Consider the following 23,185-nt stretch of genomic DNA (forward strand, 5'->3'; position numbering starts at 1 on the left):
ACAAGGTGTAATGACTGAAGCAATATTCTGAATTCAACTTTATTTGCAATAGATAAAAATATGTGAGGCAGAATAATCTGCAAGGCAGATTTACGCCAAGGTGCCTCCGGAGTTCGGTTAAGTTCAGGAAGTATGAAGATGAGGCTTCATTTCCCCGGTATGACGAGGAGGCCATTCCCGTTATCTCTTGTTTGGGGAATAGTCTCGCTGTTCCCATAAATGAATTATGGCAACGTTTCCTGAAATGATTAGCTCCTAATGTGGCTATGGAAGGCTGTCGATTTGCTCGGCATCAGTCTTATTTAACTGGTTGGGATTTTAGGTACATGTTTCTGAAATAGGCAATAGCTTCCCATTTACACGGGCAATCTTCCGTGGAGCTATAGAGAGAGGTGGGCTCTGCTGTGAAATTGATCATTAGAGTGTTTGCTCCTAAAAACCCAGAAATCTCATCTTTAAGCTGGAGATGAACCAGCCAGAACGATCGTGTGTGAAGCATCTGCTTCTTAGGCCAAATGATCATCATCTCCACTTGTCACTTTGAGCTCACAGACAGAGAGAAAAGTTTGCCGCAGAAGCCACAGCTCCGGGAGGTGTGGGCTGGCCTGCATCCTGCTTGCTCACAACCCAAGGAGGGCGGCCAGACTTTCGCAGAGTAGCTACCTAGTTCCTCCTCTCCTGAGGCTGCCAAGTCAAGCCCAGCCTGAATCCATGGGACTCTGGGCGGCAGGCTGCCTGGATGAAAGATGATGGGAATGTGACATAGACCCCAATGTTGATGTTGACCAAAGATTACCTTGCACTGTCATAGATGCTCAACTAATATTTGTTGCATGAAAGTATGAATGAATAGCCGAAACCGGTTTGGCTCAGTGGATAGAGCGTCAGCCTGTGGACTGAAAGGTCCCAGGTTCGATTCCGGTCAAGGGCATGTACCTGGGTTGTGGGCACATCCCCAGTAGGAGATGTGCGGGAGGCAGCTGATCGATGTTTCTCTCTCATCAATGTTTCTAACTCTCTATCTCTCTCCCTTCCTCTCTGTAAAAAATCAATAAAATATATTTTAAAAAAAAAAGAAAGTATGAATGAATGAATGAATGAATGACCCACCTAACATTGCTTTGGACATTCATGAATCATTGCTAAGTAAATGAAGTCTGGCTATTTTTCACTAACAGGCTGCACAGAGGTAGTACCTACCAAAAAGCAGCCAGAATACATTTCAACACCTGCAGTTTGGAGCGAATGAATTTGTGACTTTGTTTTCTGGGGCCATAGCACCTTAATTCAGATGACAGTCCCTCCCTGTCTGCAGACATATTGACCACTCATTGTATATTGATTTTGGCGGCTTTGGAAAATGATGGCCTGTATCTTTAAGGCCCACCCTGCCCCTTGGCCCTCTGTAGTGAATTATGCCTATACTAGGCAGCCTATATTTTAAATTAGACCATCACAAATTGATCCTCCAAATCTGGGATCGTTACAGTGTTTTTAGGTAACACAGCAACAGACTAGAAAGATGTAGCAGCACCTACAAGTCAGGTACGACATCTATTACCTTAATTACTCCTCAGAAGGAGCCCATTATACAGATGAGCAGGTAAACTCAGAGAGGGCAGTGAATAGCCTGAAGGCACACAGCTCAGAGTTGTCAGCACTGGGATTCAAGCCCAGGGCTGACCATGGCTGTGTCACACTGCCTTCTGAGGTCTCAGACATTCCCAGTGGGAGGATGGCCTCCCTGGAGGTAAAGGTATAAAACTCGGACTTCACTTCCTGTCCCTCAATGGCAGCCTGTTAGGGACCAGCCGTGTTTGTGATCCTAGAACAGCTGGCACAGCTCAGGAGTGGGTCAGTTTGTGGGAGAGTGGTAGCCTGGCCTCTGCTGCTGCCCTTGACCTTAGAGGCAGCCCAGACCTTCACTCCTGGACACCAGCCCAGGGGCTGGACCTCCAGGGACAGTTACTGAAATGGCTCCTGACACTCTGGTGGCAGCAATTGGCAAAAATACCTTTTTTATGTCTTCTGAGGCAGTATTTACTAAATAGGTATTTTTTTCTCATTGTTTTTAAAATTACAGAGGTTATACAACTCATTGTAAAGATTTTTTAGAAATATATAGAAAAGGTCTTTTCTCTTTTACTATAAAGAATATTAGTGTAACAATTGGAAAATTTGAATAAGGTCTGTAAATTAGACAAAGCATTGTATCAGTGTTAATTTTCTGGTTTTTATAAGGATACTAGAGGCACAGCACACAAAATTGTGCACAGGTAGGGTCCCTAGGCCTAGCCTAGGATCAGGGACATCTTCCACCCGCTTGCCAGTCCCCAGTCCCGCCCGCTGCTGCCACCCATCCTGGTTCCCCATTTGCCATCCAGCTATGATCGGAGCCTTCGGGCCGAGGGGAGAGACTGAGAGGTGGTCAATGCACCTCATAGCAACTGGTTGAGTGGTTGTTTTGGTCATTACGCCATTATGGTCACTGGGATTTTATTATATAGGGTTTTACACAAAAGATAACTAAGAGTTTACTCATGATGTTTCAAAAGGATCCACAAGGAAGTTTCCTTTAAATGGTAAATATTCCCATAGAACTTTCAAAAGGTAGTTGTGTGTGTGTGTGTGTGTGTGTGTGTGTGTGTGTTTTGAGTCAGTTTTCTTGCAACTGTGCACAGTGAGTCTTCCTTAAGGCGCTCATTTCATCCAGTAATCACAGGGGTTGGATAAAAATGCCCATCAGATGGGCAGGCACACTTGATTCGGTTCAACGAGCGTTTCTAGAGCCATTGTGTGTAGCTAGTGCAAACCACAGAGAACCCGGAGATGAATTTGCAGATGTGCCTGACCACAGGGGCGCAGTATCTAATAAGAGAGACTTGGGAAGGTATGCAAAACCAATCCTAGTACCTACAACAGGTGCCGTGGTAGCGTTAAGTGTAGCTATGGAAACTCAGGGGAAGAACCTACTTTTCTGGTGCGGGTGGGGGTGGGGCTGCAAAGGAAAAGAGAGCTTCAGTGTGAAGGTGAACTGCATCTTAATTTCAGTGCTACTCAATAAAGCAGGTTTTTCAATAAAATAAGCGAATCAATCAAGTAATCACTTCTTAGAGGGTCCCACCAAAAATCAGTAATGGAAACATGATTTCTAATTTTAAGCTTGTTCCATAGTTATTTTGTTCTGTTTCATAAGTATACCCTCCCCTCTCTGTTGGTACACAGATAAATAGACAAACATGTATACATATCTACACATATACATGTATACAGACATATAGATCACACTCACGGTGTTTATCTTTTAGAAAATCCTTTACTCTGTAAAGAAAGCCAAATGCTTTCACATATAGTTTTTCATTCTTTTATTTAATTCAATGCAGCTAGCTAGCATTTATTTTACTATGATTGTGGTATAGGAAATGTACTAAGCCCTGCTTTGTGTGCTTCTGTTTGTAATTCTCACCCTGTGAGATAGCCACTCTTATCATTCCCGTTTTATTTAAAAAATAAAATAAAATAAAATAAAGACTGGAGGCCAAGAGAGGGTAAGCAAACTGCTGCAGGTCATCCATCAGGAAGAACCGGAGTCAGGATTCAAACCCAGTTCTGCCTGGCTGTAACGCCTGTACTTCATTGCCCAGGGGCACTGCCTCCTTTGGTGGGTGGGACATGAAGAAGGGGAGCGCCTGAAACCCTAGGGCAGTGGTTCTCAACCTGTGGGTCACGACCCCTTTGGCGGTCGAATGACCCTTTCACAGGGGTCGCCTAAGACCATCCTGCATATCAGATATTTACATTAGGATTCATAACAGTAGCAACATTACAGTTATGAAGTAGCAACGAAAATAATTTTATGGTCGGATCACAACATGAGGAACTGTATTAAAAGGGCCAGAAGGTTGAGAACCACTGCCCTAGGGGGACGTGTGACACCTGAGAAGGCAGCCTGCGATGGTGGCATCTAACTTACTGAAGTCGGTGTCCTGAAGTTAGGGTCTAGTAAAAGAAGCGGGTCCCACTGACCTAAGAACTAAACCCCCGCGGCTCTGTGTCCAGGCCACTCCCTGCACACCTGACATTCTCAAACTCCACTGAGGTTTCAGTGGCAGAGTATCGGCTCGTGGATGCTGACTTCCTGCTTCTTTTTCATATCCTGTCATGATCCCAGCAACCCCGAAAGCCCAGCAGACATAAAGGAAAGCCCTTCTTATTAAGCTGAAAGATGAATAATTTCTTTAAAATTTTTTATTTTTATCGACTTTATTGGGGTGATATTGGTTAATAAAATTATATAGGTTTCAGGTTTACAGTGGTATAATACATCATCTGTAGATTGTATTGCATGTTCACCACCCAACGTCAAGTCTCCTTCCACCACCATTTGTCCCCCCTTTACCCATTTCTTTAACTTATTGCCACACTATGATTGCTGGGGTTACTCTGGGTCGCTCTCCAACGCCCTTGAACTGTTCTTCCTCTGGGATCTTTTTTTACTACATTTCTTCCTCACTGGGTCTTTTTAACAAAGCCCTTCCCCCCAAAAGGCCTTAATTTGGAGGAAAGGCAGGGGGTCTATCTGAAGCAGCATTTTACATACAAATTAGTTTCCAATTTATAATAATCAGAGCTTCTGATCAACTGGTGATAATAAGTGTTTTCCCCTGGACTTGTCATTAGCAAAATAAAGAATACACTTTAGGCTTAGAGCCTTACAGATAATAATAATAATAATGAAAGCTAATTTTTATTTAGTATTTACTTGCTGCCAAAATTATTCTAAAAGCTTCCCATGGACTGACTTGCTAAAGCCTCACAGCAATCCTGGGAAATGAATAGTAATAGTGTTCCAACTGTATAGATGAGGAAACTGAGGCAGAGAGAATTGGTACATTTTCCAAGGATCAAAGCTGGGGTTTGAACCAAGACAGTGTCAACCCGGTCTCTGCTCTTACATATTACACAACACTCTTCCCCCTACAGGCGAGTATTCCATGTCCGTGAACCAAGATCAAAATGCTTGAGGAACAAGCCGTCTAGTCCCACCTAAACATTGGAACCACTCAGGACTTCCTAGTTGTTTCTTTTCTTTTTAACGATGTTATATGATGGAAGCTTCCAAACTTCTCTCCGGAGCCTGTCCTCTAGCTTTTTTTTATTCTAGAGGTCAAGAGTTTCTTCTTAGGGTCCAAACCAGTGTTCCCCCTGCTTTATTTTATCCTCTGGATATACAATTCTTATTGGAAAAGAAAACCAAGCTATGAGATCATCACCTTTCTTGCTATCCCCTCGGCCCGCAGGCTCCGATCATAGCCGGATGGCACATGGGGAACCAGGGTGGGTGGCAGCAGCGGGGCGGGACTGGGGGCTGGCAAGCGGGTGGAAGATGTCCCTGATCCCAGGCTAAGACTAGGGACCCTACCCATGCACAATTTTGTGTGCTGGGCCTCTAGTATCCTTATAAAAACCAGAAAATTAACACTGATACAATGCTTTGTCTAATTTACAGACCTTATTTGGACTAGGGTCCAAACCAGTGTTCCCCCTGCTTTATTTTAAGCTTCTGTGGACTTTTTATTTCATCCACTATTGAGCTACATACAAATGAATCATCACCTTTCTTGCTAAAGAAAAGTGGAGGGAAATAACTTCAGACCCTCAAGTCACTCTGGGGGGGCGGGGGTTATAATTTAGATATGGAAACCTTCAGAGATCCATGTCTTATTTGGCAGATGTAGAGACTGGCCCAAGTCACTCCCGAGTCCTGTCTCGGGAGAGCGGTGAGATAGGAACAGAGCCAGGTCTCCTCAGCAACGTAACTTCACTTCCCTTCCATGCTGGTCCAGTAACCATGCCATCTCCTGACCACCCAAACCCTCTGCAATGTGTAGTGGCCACGTACAGAGAAATATTTTCAGAACAGTCCCTCCTTTCCGGAATGCAGAGGGGAGCTTATTTCTAATCCTTTGCCCATTGACCTGGAGTCTTGTGCTAAGGGAAATAAGCCAGTCAGAGAAAGATAAGTATCACATGACCTCACTCATATGTGGAATCTAATGAACAAAATAAACTGATGATCAAAAATTGACCCAGAGACATAGAAGCATGGAACAGATCTAACCTCAGAGGGAAGGCAGGGGAGGGTGTGTGGGAAGAGATCAACCAATGAACGTTTATGCATATATGCATAACCCATGGATATAGACAATGGGACTGGGTGGGGAGGGGGGTGGCTGGAAGAGGTCAATGGGGACTTATGTAATACTTTCAACAATAAAGATTGGGGGGAAAAAAGTTTCCAGATTAACAAGGCCATCAAACTGACCATTGAAAAGTGAAAAGACCCTCAAAACAAAAATGTCTTTGATTCTTTTTGTGTCTGGTTTCCATTGGTTTAGACATTCTCAAGAAGGTAGGAGAATAATCTTATTTTGTTTTTCAAGTTCAGAATCCATTGGAAGGAACCACAAATGACCTTTATAAAACTAGGTTCCTCAGAAGTGTGGGAGGCACTGGTGATTTAAAAATCTTCTGATGATATAGGTAGTCCTGAAGCTCCTCTGATTAAAGTGATAAAAGATGCTGAGTGTGGGCAACTGATAGTTCCCTATAAGCGATTCCAAAGAATGGTGCACCACTGTCACCATCAGAGCAGTGTGGTTTCCGCAGGGTTGTTAGACCCCTCCCTCTCACTCACGGAAGGAGTCGTTCCTGATATTAGGTCAGCCTGAGATCAAGTCCCCATTTTCTACTGAGTTATTTTATTTCCTTTGGACTGATTTTTATTTACTGTTACTAGGTTTTTTTAATTTATAAAAATGTTGGAGTACACTGGACTGGTTTGTGGCTGGAAAGAATAATTACAGGCTGCAAGAATTAAACATGCTGCCAAATTAATATCACTCTCCCTGCCCTGCTGATATTTTTTTTACATCCCAGTTACATTCAGGGTCGTTGCAAGCTTTGCCTGTACTGAGCAGACTCGGCTCTTATTATATTTGATCAGCAAAGGGCAGTCATGGAAGTTTGAGAAAGCATTATGCCAGTATCTCAGATGCCCTGGGGTCTGGGTTTTTAGCTTTGTTATTTAATACCTGAATGTTTTAAGCTGTGACTTGAAGAGGAACTTGCCATGAGTTTAATCTTAATATGTTTTGTTTAAATCCTGGCATGTCATTAAACAGAAATGGAGAGCCAGCTCATGTATACAGATGTCGCTGACTTGACGTCAATTCCTGTTTTCCAGGGCCCTGGTCATTGAAAAACAGCAGCATAGACAGTGGTGAAGCAGAGGTCGGTCGGCGTGTGACCCAAGAAGTCCCACCAGGCGTGTTTTGGAGATCACAGATTCACATCAGCCAGCCCCAGTTCCTCAAGTTCAACATCTCCCTCGGGAAGGACGCTCTCTTTGGTGTTTACATAAGAAGGGGACTTCCACCATCTCATGCCCAGGTATGACCATGCTTGATCTGACCATGAGTTATTGTTTTAAAAATACACACCCACTTTACACGATCTAGGGTGGCTATCATTAAAGGGCGAACAATAACAAGTGTTGGCAGGGATGTGGAGACGTTGGAACGTTGGTACCTTGCTACATCAGTACGTTGCTATTGAGAATTTGAAATGGTGCAGCCACTGTGGAAAAGAGTTTGACAGTTCTTCAAAAAGTTACACGTAGAATTACCATATGACCCAGTAATTCTACCTCTAGGTATGTACCCACAGAGAATTGAAAAGATAAACATACACACGAATGTCATAGCAGCATTATTTGGTATAACCCCCAAGTGGAAATCACCCAAATGTCCTTGACTGATGAATGGATAAACAAAATGCAACATATCCGTACAGTGAAATATTATCCAACCATAAAAAGGAATGAAGTGTCGTTACAGCTAGGACATGGATGAACCTTGAAAGCAGCTTGCTAAGTGAAAGAAGCCACATACACAGGGCCACGGAGTCTATGATTCCAGGTATATTGTCCAGAATAGGTAGGTCCACAGAGGCAGAAAGGAGACTAGTGATTGCCAGGGGCAGGAGAGGGTAGAATTGGACTGACTGCTAGTAGGTATGGCGTCTCTTTGGGGAGTGATGTAAATGCTCTGAAATTAGATCGTGATGGTTGCACAGCATGGTGAATATTCTAAAAACTACCAAACTGTAAAATAGTGATATTTATGTTATGTGAACTATATCTCAAAAAACAGTAACAACCCTACCTGATGAAGTCAGCTTTGCTAGACCTGGGGGTGAATCCTTGGGTACTTAATGTTCAGGCGTTCTGGTTATTAGATTAATTTGTTAAAATTTCACTAGGAGACACCCCACTGTCTGAGAAAAGAGTGACAAAATTCAGCAACTGTTTCTCTGAGACTTCCTGTTCTTCCCTGAACTGAGCTCCTTGGGAAGCCTTGGGCACTGTGAAAGTGGCCTTATTCCCAGTGCTGGGAACGAAGAGATTGGATTACATGATGGATTTCATTGTTCCTCCTCTCACCCCTCCTTTAATTTGTCCCAGTAGGGATTGTACTATACATACCAATTGGGATAAATTAACACCCAACTAGCTTGGTTTTCTTTTCCAATAAGAATTGTATATCCAGAGGAAACCATCGTTGAGGTTTCCCGCCTCATTTGCTTTCAACGCCAGCAAGTCCATAAGGAAATACATTAGGGAAATATTCCAGGAGTATTCCATCCAGTCAAAGATGACTTTAAAATGTGTTGGAAAGGTATTCATCTAGAAAAGTCAATTGGAAGAATTGAAAGCTTTACCGTAAACCCATTAGCAAAACTAAAGCAAGAGGGCACTATTTCTTCATATTTAGTATATGGCAGGCATTGCTAATCGATGACTGCATGTTTTCCTCACTGAACTCAGTACAAGTCCCTCCAAAAGGATCCCTAAGGCAGCCACTAATGATCAACCAGTGTTGACTCTTAAGATGAAACTTACTAGCAATCCCATTTTTACAGCCTGAAATGATCGGTGTAAGGGACTCTTTCCTTTCTGAGCAGGGAGGGCCATGCTGTAGGGACCGGTATGGAAAGTGGTTGTCAATAGAACAAGCATCCATCCACACAGAAAAATATTTACTGATCTAGGCACTGATTACCCAGAGATGCGTTAACGTAGCCCTGGCCAAGCAGAACTCCTGATACCAAAAGCACAATTGTTTTTCCAAGAGCTTCTCATCCAGAGAAAGAGGAATTCAGCTGAGAGGAGTCCTAGAGGCATTTCTGTGACTTCCGGCCAGGCACATGGCAGAGTGCTGCTCTGGGAAGTTCTGCCAGTTGTGAGGTGGTCTCCTTGACCTTCAGGTGCCATTGCTCCTATGGCAGCATAGTGAAGGGTTTGCAGTGGTGAAATCGGCCCTTTTGGCATTCGTCAAGCAAGTGTGAGCATGCCTCTGGGTACAGCTGAGCATAGCTTTCCTTTCAGCCAGTTGGATGCAGGGAGCTTGCTGGGAAAACTCACTTCTTCCCAGCATTGTTTCCAGAACCATTATCCCCCTTCCTTTGCATCCTCTGAGCAACAGAAAAGCCGGTGATCCTGGAAATCGGGTAGGTAACTCTCTGGGACTGCGTGATAGTGGACAGTGGGCAAACAGATCTCCCCAGGTTCCCTGCTGTGCTGACAGTCAAGACTCAAATCCTCAGCGACAGTGTCTTTTCTGCTTTTGTGGCTACACCACACTGTCCATCTCCTGCCAACCCAGTGATAGTTCTGGTGGTCGTCCTCTCAAAATAGCTCTACTCCCAGGACAGGCCCATCACATTTCAGGGGAAGAGAAATGAATAGGCATGGGCTGATGTGCTTGAAGGGTTTCAGTCCAGCTGCCAATTTGGAAATTTAGTGTGCGTTGGAGGCTCAAGTAAGCGAGACACAGTGCAGATGCTTAGAAATGAACAAGACAGGTAGAGTATAGGGGCACTCCTTTTAAAAAGGAAAGGAAGGGAAAATATGACTCCCTACACATTCTCACACCCGTTCACTGTCATTACATGCATTCATGTCCTTTTGATGGGCTCCATTTCCTCCAGGAGACGGTGCTTAGCTCCTTGCAGGGATAGGTGACTAACTCATTATAGAATTTCTCATTTCTATTGGCATATCCTATCAAGGAACATAAGTTCTATGGGGATTGGCAGTCTAGCCAAGGTGACTCATATGAGCTGGAAAGACAGAAAAAGGTGGGGAGGGGAAAGAATATGAAATTCTATTGGCTGTGTTGCATGTAATGGCTATGCTTAAATTTTATTGAGTATTAATAAAATAATAAACCTTGTAGGCTCTGACCAAGAGCCTACAAGGTTTAGTATCCATGTCCAAGGATATTAAGTACAGAGAGAATCCTTTCTTACCTGCTGAAATTTCCCAAGAATCAGAGTCGGTCCCAGTTGACTTTTGGAAAGTGGCGAGAAGCTGTGATAGAGGCACTGTGGCAGAGGGGAGAAAGTCCTGGAGTAAAGGGAGAACTGAGAATAGAGGCCCGGCTACATATTAAGCAGTTGACCTTGGACATGTCCCTTAACCTCTTTTACCCTCAGATTTCTTATCTACCTGTGTGACCTGCCTCACACTATTGTAATAAAGGTAAGATGAGAAAACATTTGGTAAACTAAAACACAATATAAAGATACTAGAGGCCCGGTGCATGAAATTCATGCATGGGGGGAGGGGGAGAGGGTCCCCTCAGCCCAGCCTGCACCCTCTCCAATCCAAGACCCCTTAGGGGATGTCCCTCTCACAATCTTGGACCTCTGGCTCCTAACTGCTTACCTGCCTGCCTGCCTGATCACCCCTCACTGACCACCTGCTGGCCTGATCTCCCCTAACTGCCTCTGCCTGCTGGCCTGGTTGCCCCCAACTGATCCCCCTGCTGGCCTGGTCGCCTCACACAGCCTGCTGCTTGGTTGTTTGGTTGCCCCTCACTAACCCCCCTGCCGGCCGGGTCGCCCTACGCATCCTGTTTGGTTGCCGTTCAGTTGCGATGGTAGCTTAGGCTTTTATATAGGTAGATCATATGCAAGATATCACTGTACTAAGAAATTCTGTGTGGCCCTAGCAAATACTGAATAGAAATAGGTGATTGTGTAAACATAGCTATTTAAAATAAAATTAATTTTCTAGTTTTATTGCTTCTTATTGAAGAACAAACTGTTTTCATTCAAGACAAAAATTAAAAACAAAAGGAAGAATTTGAAAATATGATTTGAAGCAGTCCCCTTTTGCCAAATATTTAGATAGAATTTTTGATATAATAAAACATACTTTCAGGGGGAAAAAATACCTCAGAATTGGAGTGGCTTAAAACGACAGAGGTTATTTCTTTTCTATTCAGAACAGTGGTTCCCAACCAGGGGCACCTTCACCCCACCCTGGCGACATTTGGCGGTGTCTGGGACTGCGGTGGGTTGTCACCCTGGGAAGAGGTAGGTGGGTGGAGACTGGGTGGGTAGAGACTGGGGATGCTGCTAAACACACATAGGACAGCTCTTCACAACGAAGAATTATCTGCCCCCAAAAGTCAAACGTGCTGAGGTTAGGAAACCCTACTTCACATGCCCGTCTTGGGTGGCACTGAGCTTTGCTCAATGTCAACCTCATTCAAGGACATAAGCCTATGGAACCTCCACTACCAGACACAAGACTAGTTCTCAGCAGGAAGAAAAAAAAAGGAGAAGGTGGTGAATTGTCCACCTATCCCTAAGAATTCTGCTTGGGAGTGACACATGTCATTTAAGCCCCTCTCCTATGGACCAAAGCAAGTCATCCTAACTTCAGTGGGGCAGGAAGTAGAATCCTGTGATGCCCCTGGTTGGAGGAACACCAGATATGTCCATGAAAAGCCCTGATCACTTACAGTAAAACGTTGGGATGCCCGTCCTCCTGGCTAGTCTTTGTGAACATCCTTCATTCTTTTCCCGAAAGCAACCCTTAAGGATCTTACATGAATGGTCGGATTGCCCTTCTGAAAGTCCCCGCCACCAGCAGTGAGGAAGTACCCATTTGATTTACTTGATCTGGTGCATAAACTGGGTATTATCATTGTTGACTCTTTGTCAGATTGAAAGGTAGATGTTATGTTGTCTTTTAAATGCAGCCTTTTGATAGCCTGCATTGCTTTTGTTAAGACCCACACCCCAAAAATAGAGTTGACCTAAGCCAGTCAGAACCTACCGGCTTGAATTCTTTATGGGAGTGGTGTGTGTGAGGAAGCCTGGCACATCTTGCCAGATCTTTGCAATCCTACAAACAGTGTCAGATTTGCTCAGCCCAGTTCTAGAGAGGAAACATCAGACTTTCAAAAGGAATCAGAACCTGACCCAGCTAGAGTGCGAGGCACCCAGTAAGCCTCCGAGGCCGCGGCTGCGAGTCAGGATCCGGTGGTTAAGGCAGAGAGCAAGCCATCTGGCAGTTCCTCCCTGATTGCGGCGGGTGTGTCAAGCCAAGTGCAATCCTCTGCGAGAACAAGTCAATAATCGGCAAATTAGGTTCATGATTAGCCCCAGACAACAAGACATCGTTCCCGCTTGGGAGCCCTGCCGAGACTTCGCCTTCTCCACAGTCCTGTTTAGCAAATATTACCAATGCCCATTTCATCTCTCCGACGGATGGGGCCAGGAGCCCAGTGACTTCCAGAGGCCTTCCAGCTGCAGGGGGTTGATTGGAGGGTGGGACTGGGGACTGAACGGCAGGAGCACGGAAGGGGACCGCTGTTGACCCGAGCGCTTTCCACTGGGATGCGTCTGTGGACTGGGAAGCAAAACTAGCCACACAGTAAAAAATGACAGCAGGGAGCTATTTAAAAGACCACAAATTGCCCCATGATCACACCCAGTAAATGCAAATATGGCAGCTCCGGCATGTGTGGACAAAGATTAAACATTCCCATTTGTCCTCATCAGGGGTTGATGAATTCCCCTCAATGGCCCTTTTTAAAAGTGAATTTGTAGATGGCGATGAGTGGTGTCAGCTTTGGCCACCTCGGGGTATCCCTCTCCAGTTTGAAAACTTGAAAACTCCAGTTTGACAAGAAATTCTCTTCTTCCTTGTTCCTGTCTTGCTTGCCAAAGAAGTAAATTGCACACGGTTTCATTACAGGCGGCACTAACCGGGTCCCTGGGACAGTTGCCCGAGTTCCTGAGCGTCCTGGTTCTGTCGTGTCCTGGTTCTGTCACTGCACCACCCTCTTCGCACCCTCCCCATGCCCGTTCACCAGGCAGATGGGCTGTCCCTGGACCTCATCCTTCCAGGGGACTGTGGGCTGTGAGCCTGCTGTGGAGGGAACACCCGGGCTGCCCTGGCAGCTCCCAGAGCAATTGCATTTCACTTTGAAGGAGGCATGTTTGACAGGCATGTCTGCAGACCTCCCTTTCCAAAGTCCTTGCGCTGTGTGTGGAGAAAGAGTTTGTGAAACCAAGAGAATCTTGGATTCTTCTGTGTTGGACCGAACATGCTTTCAGAAAGCTCTTTCTCAAGACCCCGTCTGATTACCTCGTGGCATCAGCCCAGGAAGCGAAGCTGCCACTCCAGTAGGTGGGTACCCTCCACCCTCCAGGGCAGCCACCACGAGAGCTAAGGAGGAATCTCAGGGGAGGCTCGAGTCTTTCGAGAGAACTGGTCTTGACAGAGGTGCAGGGTACACCCTGTGAATGCTTTTCCAGAGGGTCATGCTCGGGGAGAAAGACAAAAACAAAACCCATAAATAAGTCACCATGTAGACTGAACAGAGTCTCAGAGGTACTGTAGTTCGGCAGTTTGCAAAATTTCTGGGCAAAGACCTTTAACTTCTAATGAAATCTTATATAGAACCCCATATATAAGTGGATAAAGTGACAGCTGTATAGTTTATAGTCTAAACCAGGGGTGGGCAAACTTTTTGACTCGAGGGCCACAATGGGTTCTTAAACTGGACCGGAGGGCTGGAACAAAAGCATGGATGGAGTGTTTGTGTGAACTAATATAAATTCAAAGTAAATATCATTACATAAAAGGGTACGGTCTTTTTTTTTTTTTTTTAGTTTTATTCATTTCAAACGGGCCGGATCCGGCCCGCGGGCCGTAGTTTGCTCACGGCTGGTCTAAACCCATATTTGTTACTATAATGTTAATCTCTGTAAATGTATGTTCATTATATATGGGGGGAGGAGAGAGAGAGAGAGAGAGGAGAGAGAGAGAGAGACTAAACTCCTACGGTGGTCACCTCTAGGAACAGGTGAGGAGAACAGGACTGAGAATTAGGTTTGAAAAGTACTTGTTTTATTTGTAATAAAGCATTAAAGGTAAGGCGCGCTCCCTTCCCATTTCCCACAACTGCACTCACAAAGACTGAAAATAGATGTGACAAAATGTTAAGGTTTATTCATTTGAGTAGTTGAAATATGGGTATTTTCTACCATAGTCTTTGCACTTTTCTTCATTTTAGTAATCGCTGTCTCTTTAAGAAAAGCAAATCTGTGACAAGCTTGTGTCTGTTTTGAGCAAAACAAGCGCTGAGAGACTATAGAGGATGACGTGATCTCTGTATTCATTTCATTTATGCGCTTCGTTTTGTTTGCACAGTTTTGAGAAAAATCACAATGAATGTCTGCAAGTAGTTGCAAACAGCACAGTGTTTTCCTTAATTGTCTTTTGTAAAAGACTCTGGCTACTCTTCAATTAAGTTGATCCACACTCTTGAAAGAGGCGGGGTAGGAAATGATTGTTTGAAGATTAAATCACTTCAAATATCTAACAACTACTTTCTTGGCCTTAGATACACAAGTAGAGAAGTTACACCCCCAAACTTTTCTAAAATCAGCTTTGAAACCCTTTATTTTTAAAAATTGTCATAATGGGACATGTCACATGTTCACTGGAAATTGCATGACTGGCTTAACCTCCTGGCAAGACCTTGTACCCCTGCCTTCCTGGCGCTTGGTTGAACAGGATTCACCAGAGCAGGTGCTTATACAACTCTGAGCAGATACACATCCGCGAGCGTTCAGAGACCAGTGCTTGAAACTTCCTAATACGCATCAGAGTTAATGGAGTTCAAACCCACATTGGAAAATGTTAGGAAAAGGGTTACTCCAGGATCTTCACAGCAAGTACTGGCTGTGAAATGTTCACGGAAGCCCCTCTCAGGAAGGCTGTTCCCTAGGGAAGCAAAAGTTATTGTAAGTCACAAATGCTCATTCATCATCTGGTCACTCATAGGAGATGCTCTCCAGGCAGAGGTCTCGCCCCAGGTGGCACTAGCCATGGTGATCACAGGCAGCATCGCTGGAGGGCTCGGACGTGCCGAGGACTGTTGTCACACGAGTAACCTTAGCTGATCCTCACAACAGCCCTGGGAGGGAGGCAGCCCCACTTGACACAGGAAAGAACTGAGACAGTTTAGGGTCACAGAGCTGGTGTGTAGTGGACATGGCAGTCAGGCGCGTCTTTTGTCTCCTCTCTGTGGGCGGTGTTCCCAGGAGCGTCCTCAGTGCAGCCTAGACATGGTCACTGATGAAGTACAATGGCCACTCGGGCCCCAAACGGGAATTGCAGTCCCGTGTAAGGGATGCTGGAGGTCTGGGGTCTGCCTTAAGGGGCCAGGGGGAGCCTGGGTGAATGTGGGTCTGGCCGAGGAAGCACCGTTAAATACTGCAACGGAGGGAAGGAACCGAGGTGACAGGAGGCACCTCCAAGGGGGAGATTGTGATCAGGTAAAGAGCAGCCGTGGAAAGTTTGAGGAAAGCATCCAATATGCTTACAGACGGACTTCTGAGTGTGTTGGGCCAGGCAAGCTGGAGGGATGCTGTATTGTTCTCGAGTGGTTCATCGATTCTGAGATGCGTGTGAGTGCGCGTGAGGCTGGTCTTCTGACATCTCTGAAAACAGGATGTGTTTTGCAATCGATGAAGCTGAGAGACAATGAAATGTTGGGTGTCACATTTCTGTGAGTGTATGAAAACTCGGTGTTTGCTCTGACAATTGGAGTGTAGTTGCAGATATAGCCTGAATTTTCCTAAATATGAGATTTTTTTAAAGTTTCATAATTAGTTCTATTTTTCGAGATAAAGTCCTCATCAATCATTTTCTCATTGGTTAAAAAAAACACATTCATTTTAAGTGTCCTTTTTACTAATTCCAAATATCCTCAGATAACTAGATCTTATTGTACATACCAAGTCAGTGTGGAGATTTAAATATATTTTTAAGATATATAAATATACAAAATGAGATAAAGTTTAAATAAACATTCTGTGGAATGCCTGTGCTGCTCTTCAGATACAAACAAGCTTAGACATAAGAGTGTGGGCCAGTCCAGACTGTCTGGCCTCGAATTTCAACTTCCAGTACCTCCAAGCTGTGTGACTTGGACAAGTGAGGCAGCCTCTCTGGGCCTCAGTTACCTCAGCTGTAAAATGGGGATAATACAATTATACATTCACAGCATTGCAATAAGATGTAAATGAAGTCATCTGTATAAAGCACTCAGAACCGTGCTGGCATACAGAAATGATATAAGCTATTATTTGCATGTTTTTCAAAGCATCCATAATGCAAGCCCCACAAGCCCCCAAACAAAACAAAACAAAACAAATTTCAATTGTGTTTTTTTAAGGTAACTTTTATTTGTGTTTTTCTCATAAAAGCAATATATGGTGATGTTAGGAAAAATAGAAAGCATTCACATATTTAGTATATTTTCCAGTTTTCTGTTCACATATTGCAATCATTTTTATAAATACAGGATCATAGCATGGGTACTGTTTTTATCCTGCTTAATAATAGGGAGGGAACATCTTTTCAAATCTGAGTATTCTTCCAGGAACTCATTTTAAATGCCTCAAAAATAATTCATTGTGTAGATTTAAATTTTTTTAACCAACTCTTATCAACACTGTAATCATTCTAGAGTAAACATCCTTGCAGGTATACTTTTGTGTATTTTTAAATAATTTCCTTATGATGAATTCTTAAGAATGAAATTGCTAGCTCAAAGGAGTTACAATATGTCAAGCTTTTATATCAATAATAATAATACCCATAAGAATAGCTCACAGTGAGCATGCTTACCATGAGCTGGGCCAGACTCACCGTGACCCTCAGAGGTGGGTAATTCTCTTATCCTCATCCTGAGGATGAGAGAGCAGAGACTCAGGGAGCTGACATAACTTGCCCAAGGTCACACTGTTGTCTGATGAAAGGTCAGGCCAGGCTTTGGGAGAAACCGACCGGAGCCTGGGATCTGTCCCTCTGTAGTCCTCGGGAAATCATTCATTGACTGGACACATTCCCCATTTGCTCCCTCTCCTCGGGGATACATTTGATTCATGTTCACAACCAGCCCACAATAAGACCCTCCTGTTGACCTTGGGAGGGCAAGGAGCCAAACATGACCTTTTGGATAAGCCATTAGCTAAAGACAAAGATGAGAACATGCAGTAAATAAGAAATCACATCGGCGAGGCACTGAGAGGTAAGACCTCCATTCTTCTGGCCTCGTAGTAGAGCTTCGGTACATCTTGGAACAGCCTTGAGATGTTCACCAGGATCCCTACACTGTTTCTCACTTGGTCTTCAGAGCAATACCTTCCACTCTTCTCCTGGCTTGGATCAAAAGGTAGCATGATGGGGGCATGGCCTTGTGAGAAGATGAAATATAAAATCAGTCCATGCATGCACGCAACAAATATTCACTGAAGAAGGGTGCAGAGACGAAAGCCATCAGCTCTGCCTTTGAGGAGATGCGGACCTGGTGAGTGGAGTGAGGATGGCAGCAGCTTCGTTGGGCCGTGAGATGCAGTATTGGGAGGGAGATAAGAGCTAGCTCTCGAATAAGCCTGGGCTGAATTTGAATCTTATCTGTGCTACGTTGTATGTCTGTGATGAGTCTCCGCATTCAGTTTTGCCATCCGTAAAATAAGGACCACAGCCCATCAGGTTGTTGTGAGAATAAATGAGATAATGCCCAGCAAATAGAAAGCACCCTATGGAGATCAATCAATCTGACTGGTTCACAGCCCTTACAGCTCACTCACAGGTAACCTAGCAACTCGCGGTCTCTGCGGGGAGAAGGCAAGGCCTCGGGCTGAAACCAGTGGTGATAGGAAGACTGACTTTCAGCTGGTTCTCCTGAAGACTCTAATCTAGATCACAAAGAAGATCCTGTCTCCTCTCCATCCTTTTATAAATGTGGGAGGTGGCAGGGATTGGGGGACGTCTGCTAGGGCACCAGGCACAATGCATCCAGCCATGCCTAGCCCCAACACAGCTCTTGTGGGATGGGAGAAGGTGGACAGCATGCTAGCTCGGTGCTGTTGTACATTTCTTGGAGCCAATGCATGTATCATCTACAGAGGTTGTTCCTGTTGGGGCACAATTAACGCATCACTTGTTAGCTATTTCTGTTACTAAAGAGTTGGGTACAGGAGGTTTAAGAGCATAAAAATAGGTCACCGGGCCTAACTTGTGTGGGATCTTAGGACGGCTTCCTGAGGGAGGTGTTACCCAGTGCCACCACTGACCAACTCCTGACATATGTTATCTCACTTCATCCTCCCAGAAACGCTATTCTAATCCCCATTTCTCTGGAGAGAACAATGGCTGCTAGAGTCGTTAAGTAGCATAGCCAGTGCCATAGACCACAGTTGGTGGCCAAGCGAGACCTTGAACTTGGATTCAACCCTGTCCTGTCTCAGCTTCCTCATATGCAAAGTGGGGATGATGATGCATATTCAGTGGGGCTATTGTAAGCATTATAGAAGGGAGCACAGGTGAATCACTTAGAACAGTGCCCTGGGCTTATTAAATGTTACCTCATTGTGTCATCTGAGCAACTAGTAAACAAAAATACAGGAAAACTGCACAGTATTTACTGAAATCTCCTAAAAGCATTTCCTAAAGAGGTCATGTCCTCTCGGTAGTTGTATTACCAAAACTCCGCTGTAATGGTATAGACTTCTCTTTGGGTATTATTTCCTTTGGGCCTAAATGTTTTTCATTCATCCAAGAAGAGGGATGTGGACTGTAACTTAGGAGATAAACAACTTTTTTTGGAGAGGGATGAGATTTGACTGAGAATGGGAAAAGGAGAAGTGACAGAGGTGTTTAGAACGGGTAGCCAGGGATGTCCTTCCTGAGGTCATGATGTTTAGGCAGGTCAGGACTGGCAAGAAGCAGGCCGCTGTATGAAGATGGGGAGGAAGAGCAGGCCAGGCAAGAGGCATTCGCTTGTGCAAAGGCCCTGAGGCCAATGTGCTTTGCATGTTCCTGGAAGAGAGGTACGAGCAGTGTGGCTGGAATACCAGGAGGAGTTAGGAGGTTGGCAAAAGGAACAGCCAACACCCAGCAAAGCCATCCAGACCTTTCCTGGCATGCTTTTTTTCCTACTTCACTGGGGTGTCTCCCAGTCCTCGGGTGCCCCATCCGCTTCTACTAAAGTCTGACCCTCACACTTCTGAGCTCTGCCTTCCTCCCCCATCTCTGCTCAGAGGCATCTGAGGACACCTCCACACCAGGCCAGCCGCCAGAGATGCTGGCAGCTACAGCCGGGTTCTTGGAAAACTTGAGTGAGTCCAAGTTCAAGTCCTCGCTTGGCCACCATTGGCACTGGCTGTGCTACTTAACATCTCTACAACCACTGTTCTCCAGAGAAATGGGGATGAGAATAGCATTTCTTGGAGGATAAAGTGAGATAACATGTCAGCATTTGCCATTATACCTGACACATAGCAGGTGCCCAGAAAAAAATAATAATGTTTTCTTACTTTTGATGATTACTTTTTCTACTGCTGCAAGAGGTCATGTGATGAAAGAATCAAGAATTCCTTCGTGGCCTGCCTGGTGTTGCTCAGTGGTTGAGTGTGGGCCCATGAACCAAGAGGTCACAGTTCGATTCCTGGGCAGGGCACATGCCCAGGTTGCAGGCTCAATCCCCAGTAGCGGACCGGCAGGAGGCAGCTGATTGATGTTTCTCTCTCATCAGTGTTTCTATCTCTCCATCCATTTCCCTTCCTCTCTCTAAAATCAATTTTAAATTTTTTTTAAAGGAGAATCCCATCATGTAGCTGTCTTCCTCTTTGCTCCTTATTTTAAGGTGCTGTGTTTGGATCCTCTCTGTCTTCATCTACTTGGTGCTTGTCTGTGGAGCCTGACACATGAGTTGTCACAATCTACAAACACAGATACTGTGTCCTCTCAGCCTAGGGGCCCTCATGGCTGGTAGAGGAGTGAGTGGCCCTGGCAGTGCCTGCAGCTGGGCCAGTCGGCATCGCATGAAGTGACTCGTAGGTAGAACTGAGCGTCAAATCCTGAAAAAGGCAGGTGGGGCCACGCTAAGGGAAGCCAGCCCCCACTGGGCACGTCTCTGCCCTGTCATCCTTCCATGCTTCCCTTAGCACTCAGCCTCTTTGAAGGAGAGACGGAAATCATGCTGAGCTTTAATGAGGAATAAGCCAGGTGCACTTTGCCACGGGCCTGGCTGGAGGCAGAAGGAAGTTCGCGGGCCCTCACAAGTGACCCACCACTGCCGGTCGGCACTGAATGCAAACAGAAACCCCATGGCAATGCGGCTTCAAGTAGCCCTCACTCACACACGCTGCTTCCCTGCAAACCTACCCACAGCCGAGCGTGCCCTGCCATCTGAGGTAGAATCCACATCCAACGTCGGTGGGAAATGTCAGCATTCATTCTTCTCCCATCCACGTTGACCCTCACCAGCAGATGGTCCAGATAGCAGTCGAGCTATTTTTCCCCTCTCCTGGGGTACTGGGCACAGGAATAACATCTTCCTGAAGGGCATGAGTCTGTCCTTAACCTTGCCCTCCTTGGCAGGTGTGTATCCGAGTGGCTTCCAGAAGCATCTCTGCTGCACGCGCCCTGCCTGTGGGTGCCTTCGCTTCTGAGACAGTGACAGGCCCACTCTGCCGTCCAACCTCCTCTGCTCTCTTCCAGCTCCTCTGGAAGCCACTCAGTTACCTTAATTACCATTCCTCCTCGATCTCTGCCCAGAAGGAGAGCGGGGAGGGTTATAATTGGATCAAATATTTGCTGTGGTTTGTTTCTCTGCCTCTCAAGCGCTCGTAAAAGTTGCATTTTCATGTCACTTTGGGGTATGACTGATGACTCAAAGGCACAGCCCTTGAATTGCATGCCAACGAAGGCCAAGGAAAATGAGAGAACTTTGGGGGGAAGGGGTGTTTATTTGGGGTGCTGCGCTTTAGTGCCAAGTCGAGAGAGACAAGCTGCCTTGGGAGACAGACCTCCTCCTGCAGCCAGCCCGTGCGCACATACCCCCCTTACTGGGATTTGATCACGGGCCCCTAATCCTTGTCCAGGGCTTCTGCGCATCTAGGAGGCAGAATGTGCTGTGGAGCAACCTTCTTAGTCAACCAAGCACAGCCCGGTCCCCTGAGCATCCCATATCCAGGACTGAGCCTGATGGGTCTCTGAAGCAGAGGTGACAGATGTCCCTGGTACTAAGCCCGAGCAATCAATCCCTAGTGCAGGGACATAGAGAAGGAACTCTGGCCAGGGCCTGAGCTCTTGGAAAATGGCCTCCTTTGAGTGTCTGCCAGGCCGCCAAGCAAGCTGGCCAGGCCGCCGTCTAGGCATCGGGGCGAGCTGAGGCTCCCCCAGACCAGATGGCCTCGGCACTAACCAGCTTCTCACTGCGTTCCTGCTCCCCCGCCCTGGAAGGTCCTCTCTGTGTTTGGCTAGGCTGATCCTCCTTGTGTTTCTAGCCTCCAGCCCTTCCTCAGGTTACAGCAGCTGTGACTGATGCTACGTGATGCTGGTTGGTACGTGTTAACCTACGAATAGAGTAACCATAGATTCCAAACCAGCACACTTTCTAGAGCAGTGGTTCTCAACCTTCTGGCCCTTTAAATACGGTTCCTCATGTTATGACCCAACCATAAAATTATTTTCGTTGCTACTTCATAACTGTAATGTTGCTACTGTTATGAATCGTAATGTAAATATCTGATATGCAGGATGGTCTTAGGCGACCCCTGTGAAAGGGTCATTCGACCGCCAAAGGGGTCGCGACCCACAGGTTGAGAACCGCTGTTCTAGAGGGAAAGAAGGAACAGGAGGTGTAAACTGGGACACTCCTGGGCGAACTGGGTGAACTAGACTCCCCACCCATAATAGGTTGGAACTTTTCCAACAGAGGATGCTGCCATTCCTTCCTGGGGGTTCTCTTACCATGGATTCGATGCTGGGACTGACTACCATCTCGGGGAGTGAGTTGGGAAGGAAGAGAAGCATGAGGTCAATATCCGGGAAGGCTCTGCTGAAATAACAAATAAGCCTCAACATCCCAGTGGCTTCATTTAATAAGTGGTCCTTGCTCACTTGTGTTACAATTTTGGGCTCTCCTCCAAGTGTTGATTCTAGGGTCCAGGACACTCCTGTCTTGTGGCGCCCACATCTTGGGCTTTAAGAGTGTCTATAGGGAACTGCATGGGATGTTGAACTGAATACATCCCACAGCTCACGTCCCATTAACTGGAGCACCATCACATCCTTCCATCTGGTGGCAAGGAGGCTGGAAAGGAGCCAGACCGGATATGGACAATGACCGGCAATCACTGCCACAGTGGTCACTAAGGAACAGAGTCAAAGGAGGAAGGGAAGGAAGACAAGGAAACAAGCCAAGAGAGCCCAAAGGAAGAAAGCCCGCAATGTCCATCATCCTATTGGGAACTGGAAAAGTGAGGTTGTAACAGCCTTATGAAGTCACCTCTCAAATTGTGATGATATATATGAATACACAAACACCTTGGGCCACGGTGTCCCACCATAGGCATGTTCTGCACTGGGTGGTGCGTGGTCCCGGGTTGCTGACTATAACACTACCCTTTTCTCTCCCATTCAAGAAAACCCATGAGAAACTAGAAAATTAAAGAACACATCTTTATTATTGAATACATTCCAACTTAGTTTCTTTTCAGTGGAACTTGTTGACAAATTCAGTGTTTTATTTGTTTGATATTTAACAAATATTTATTCATTAGACTCCACTGGAGATCCATTAGATACAGCAGTGAATTATAATCATGATAGCGAAACTTTTAAGGCATGCTTAGCTGTGGTTTGATGTAGACACTATTATTAGCCCCATATTAAAGGTAAGAAGACTGAGGCACAGAGAATTTAAAGGGCTTGGGCAAGTGTCACAGAAGTCACTGGCAG

General features: G+C 45.6%; 1 protein-coding gene across 1 annotated transcript in view; it reads left to right on the forward strand.

Moving 5' to 3' along the window:
• The window catches only part of TENM2 (teneurin transmembrane protein 2), an 881,884-nt gene that overhangs the window by 703,839 nt on the left and 154,860 nt on the right, over positions 1 to 23,185 (forward strand). Inside the window, 1 exon segment of the mRNA XM_023760070.1 lies at positions 7,247 to 7,452. Within this exon segment, the coding sequence (XP_023615838.1) occupies positions 7,247 to 7,452 (206 nt within the window).

This window comes from Myotis lucifugus, unplaced genomic scaffold (genome assembly GCF_000147115.1).
Source record: "Myotis lucifugus unplaced genomic scaffold, Myoluc2.0 scaffold_172, whole genome shotgun sequence".
In the NCBI taxonomy this organism is placed as follows: domain Eukaryota; kingdom Metazoa; phylum Chordata; class Mammalia; order Chiroptera; family Vespertilionidae; genus Myotis; species Myotis lucifugus.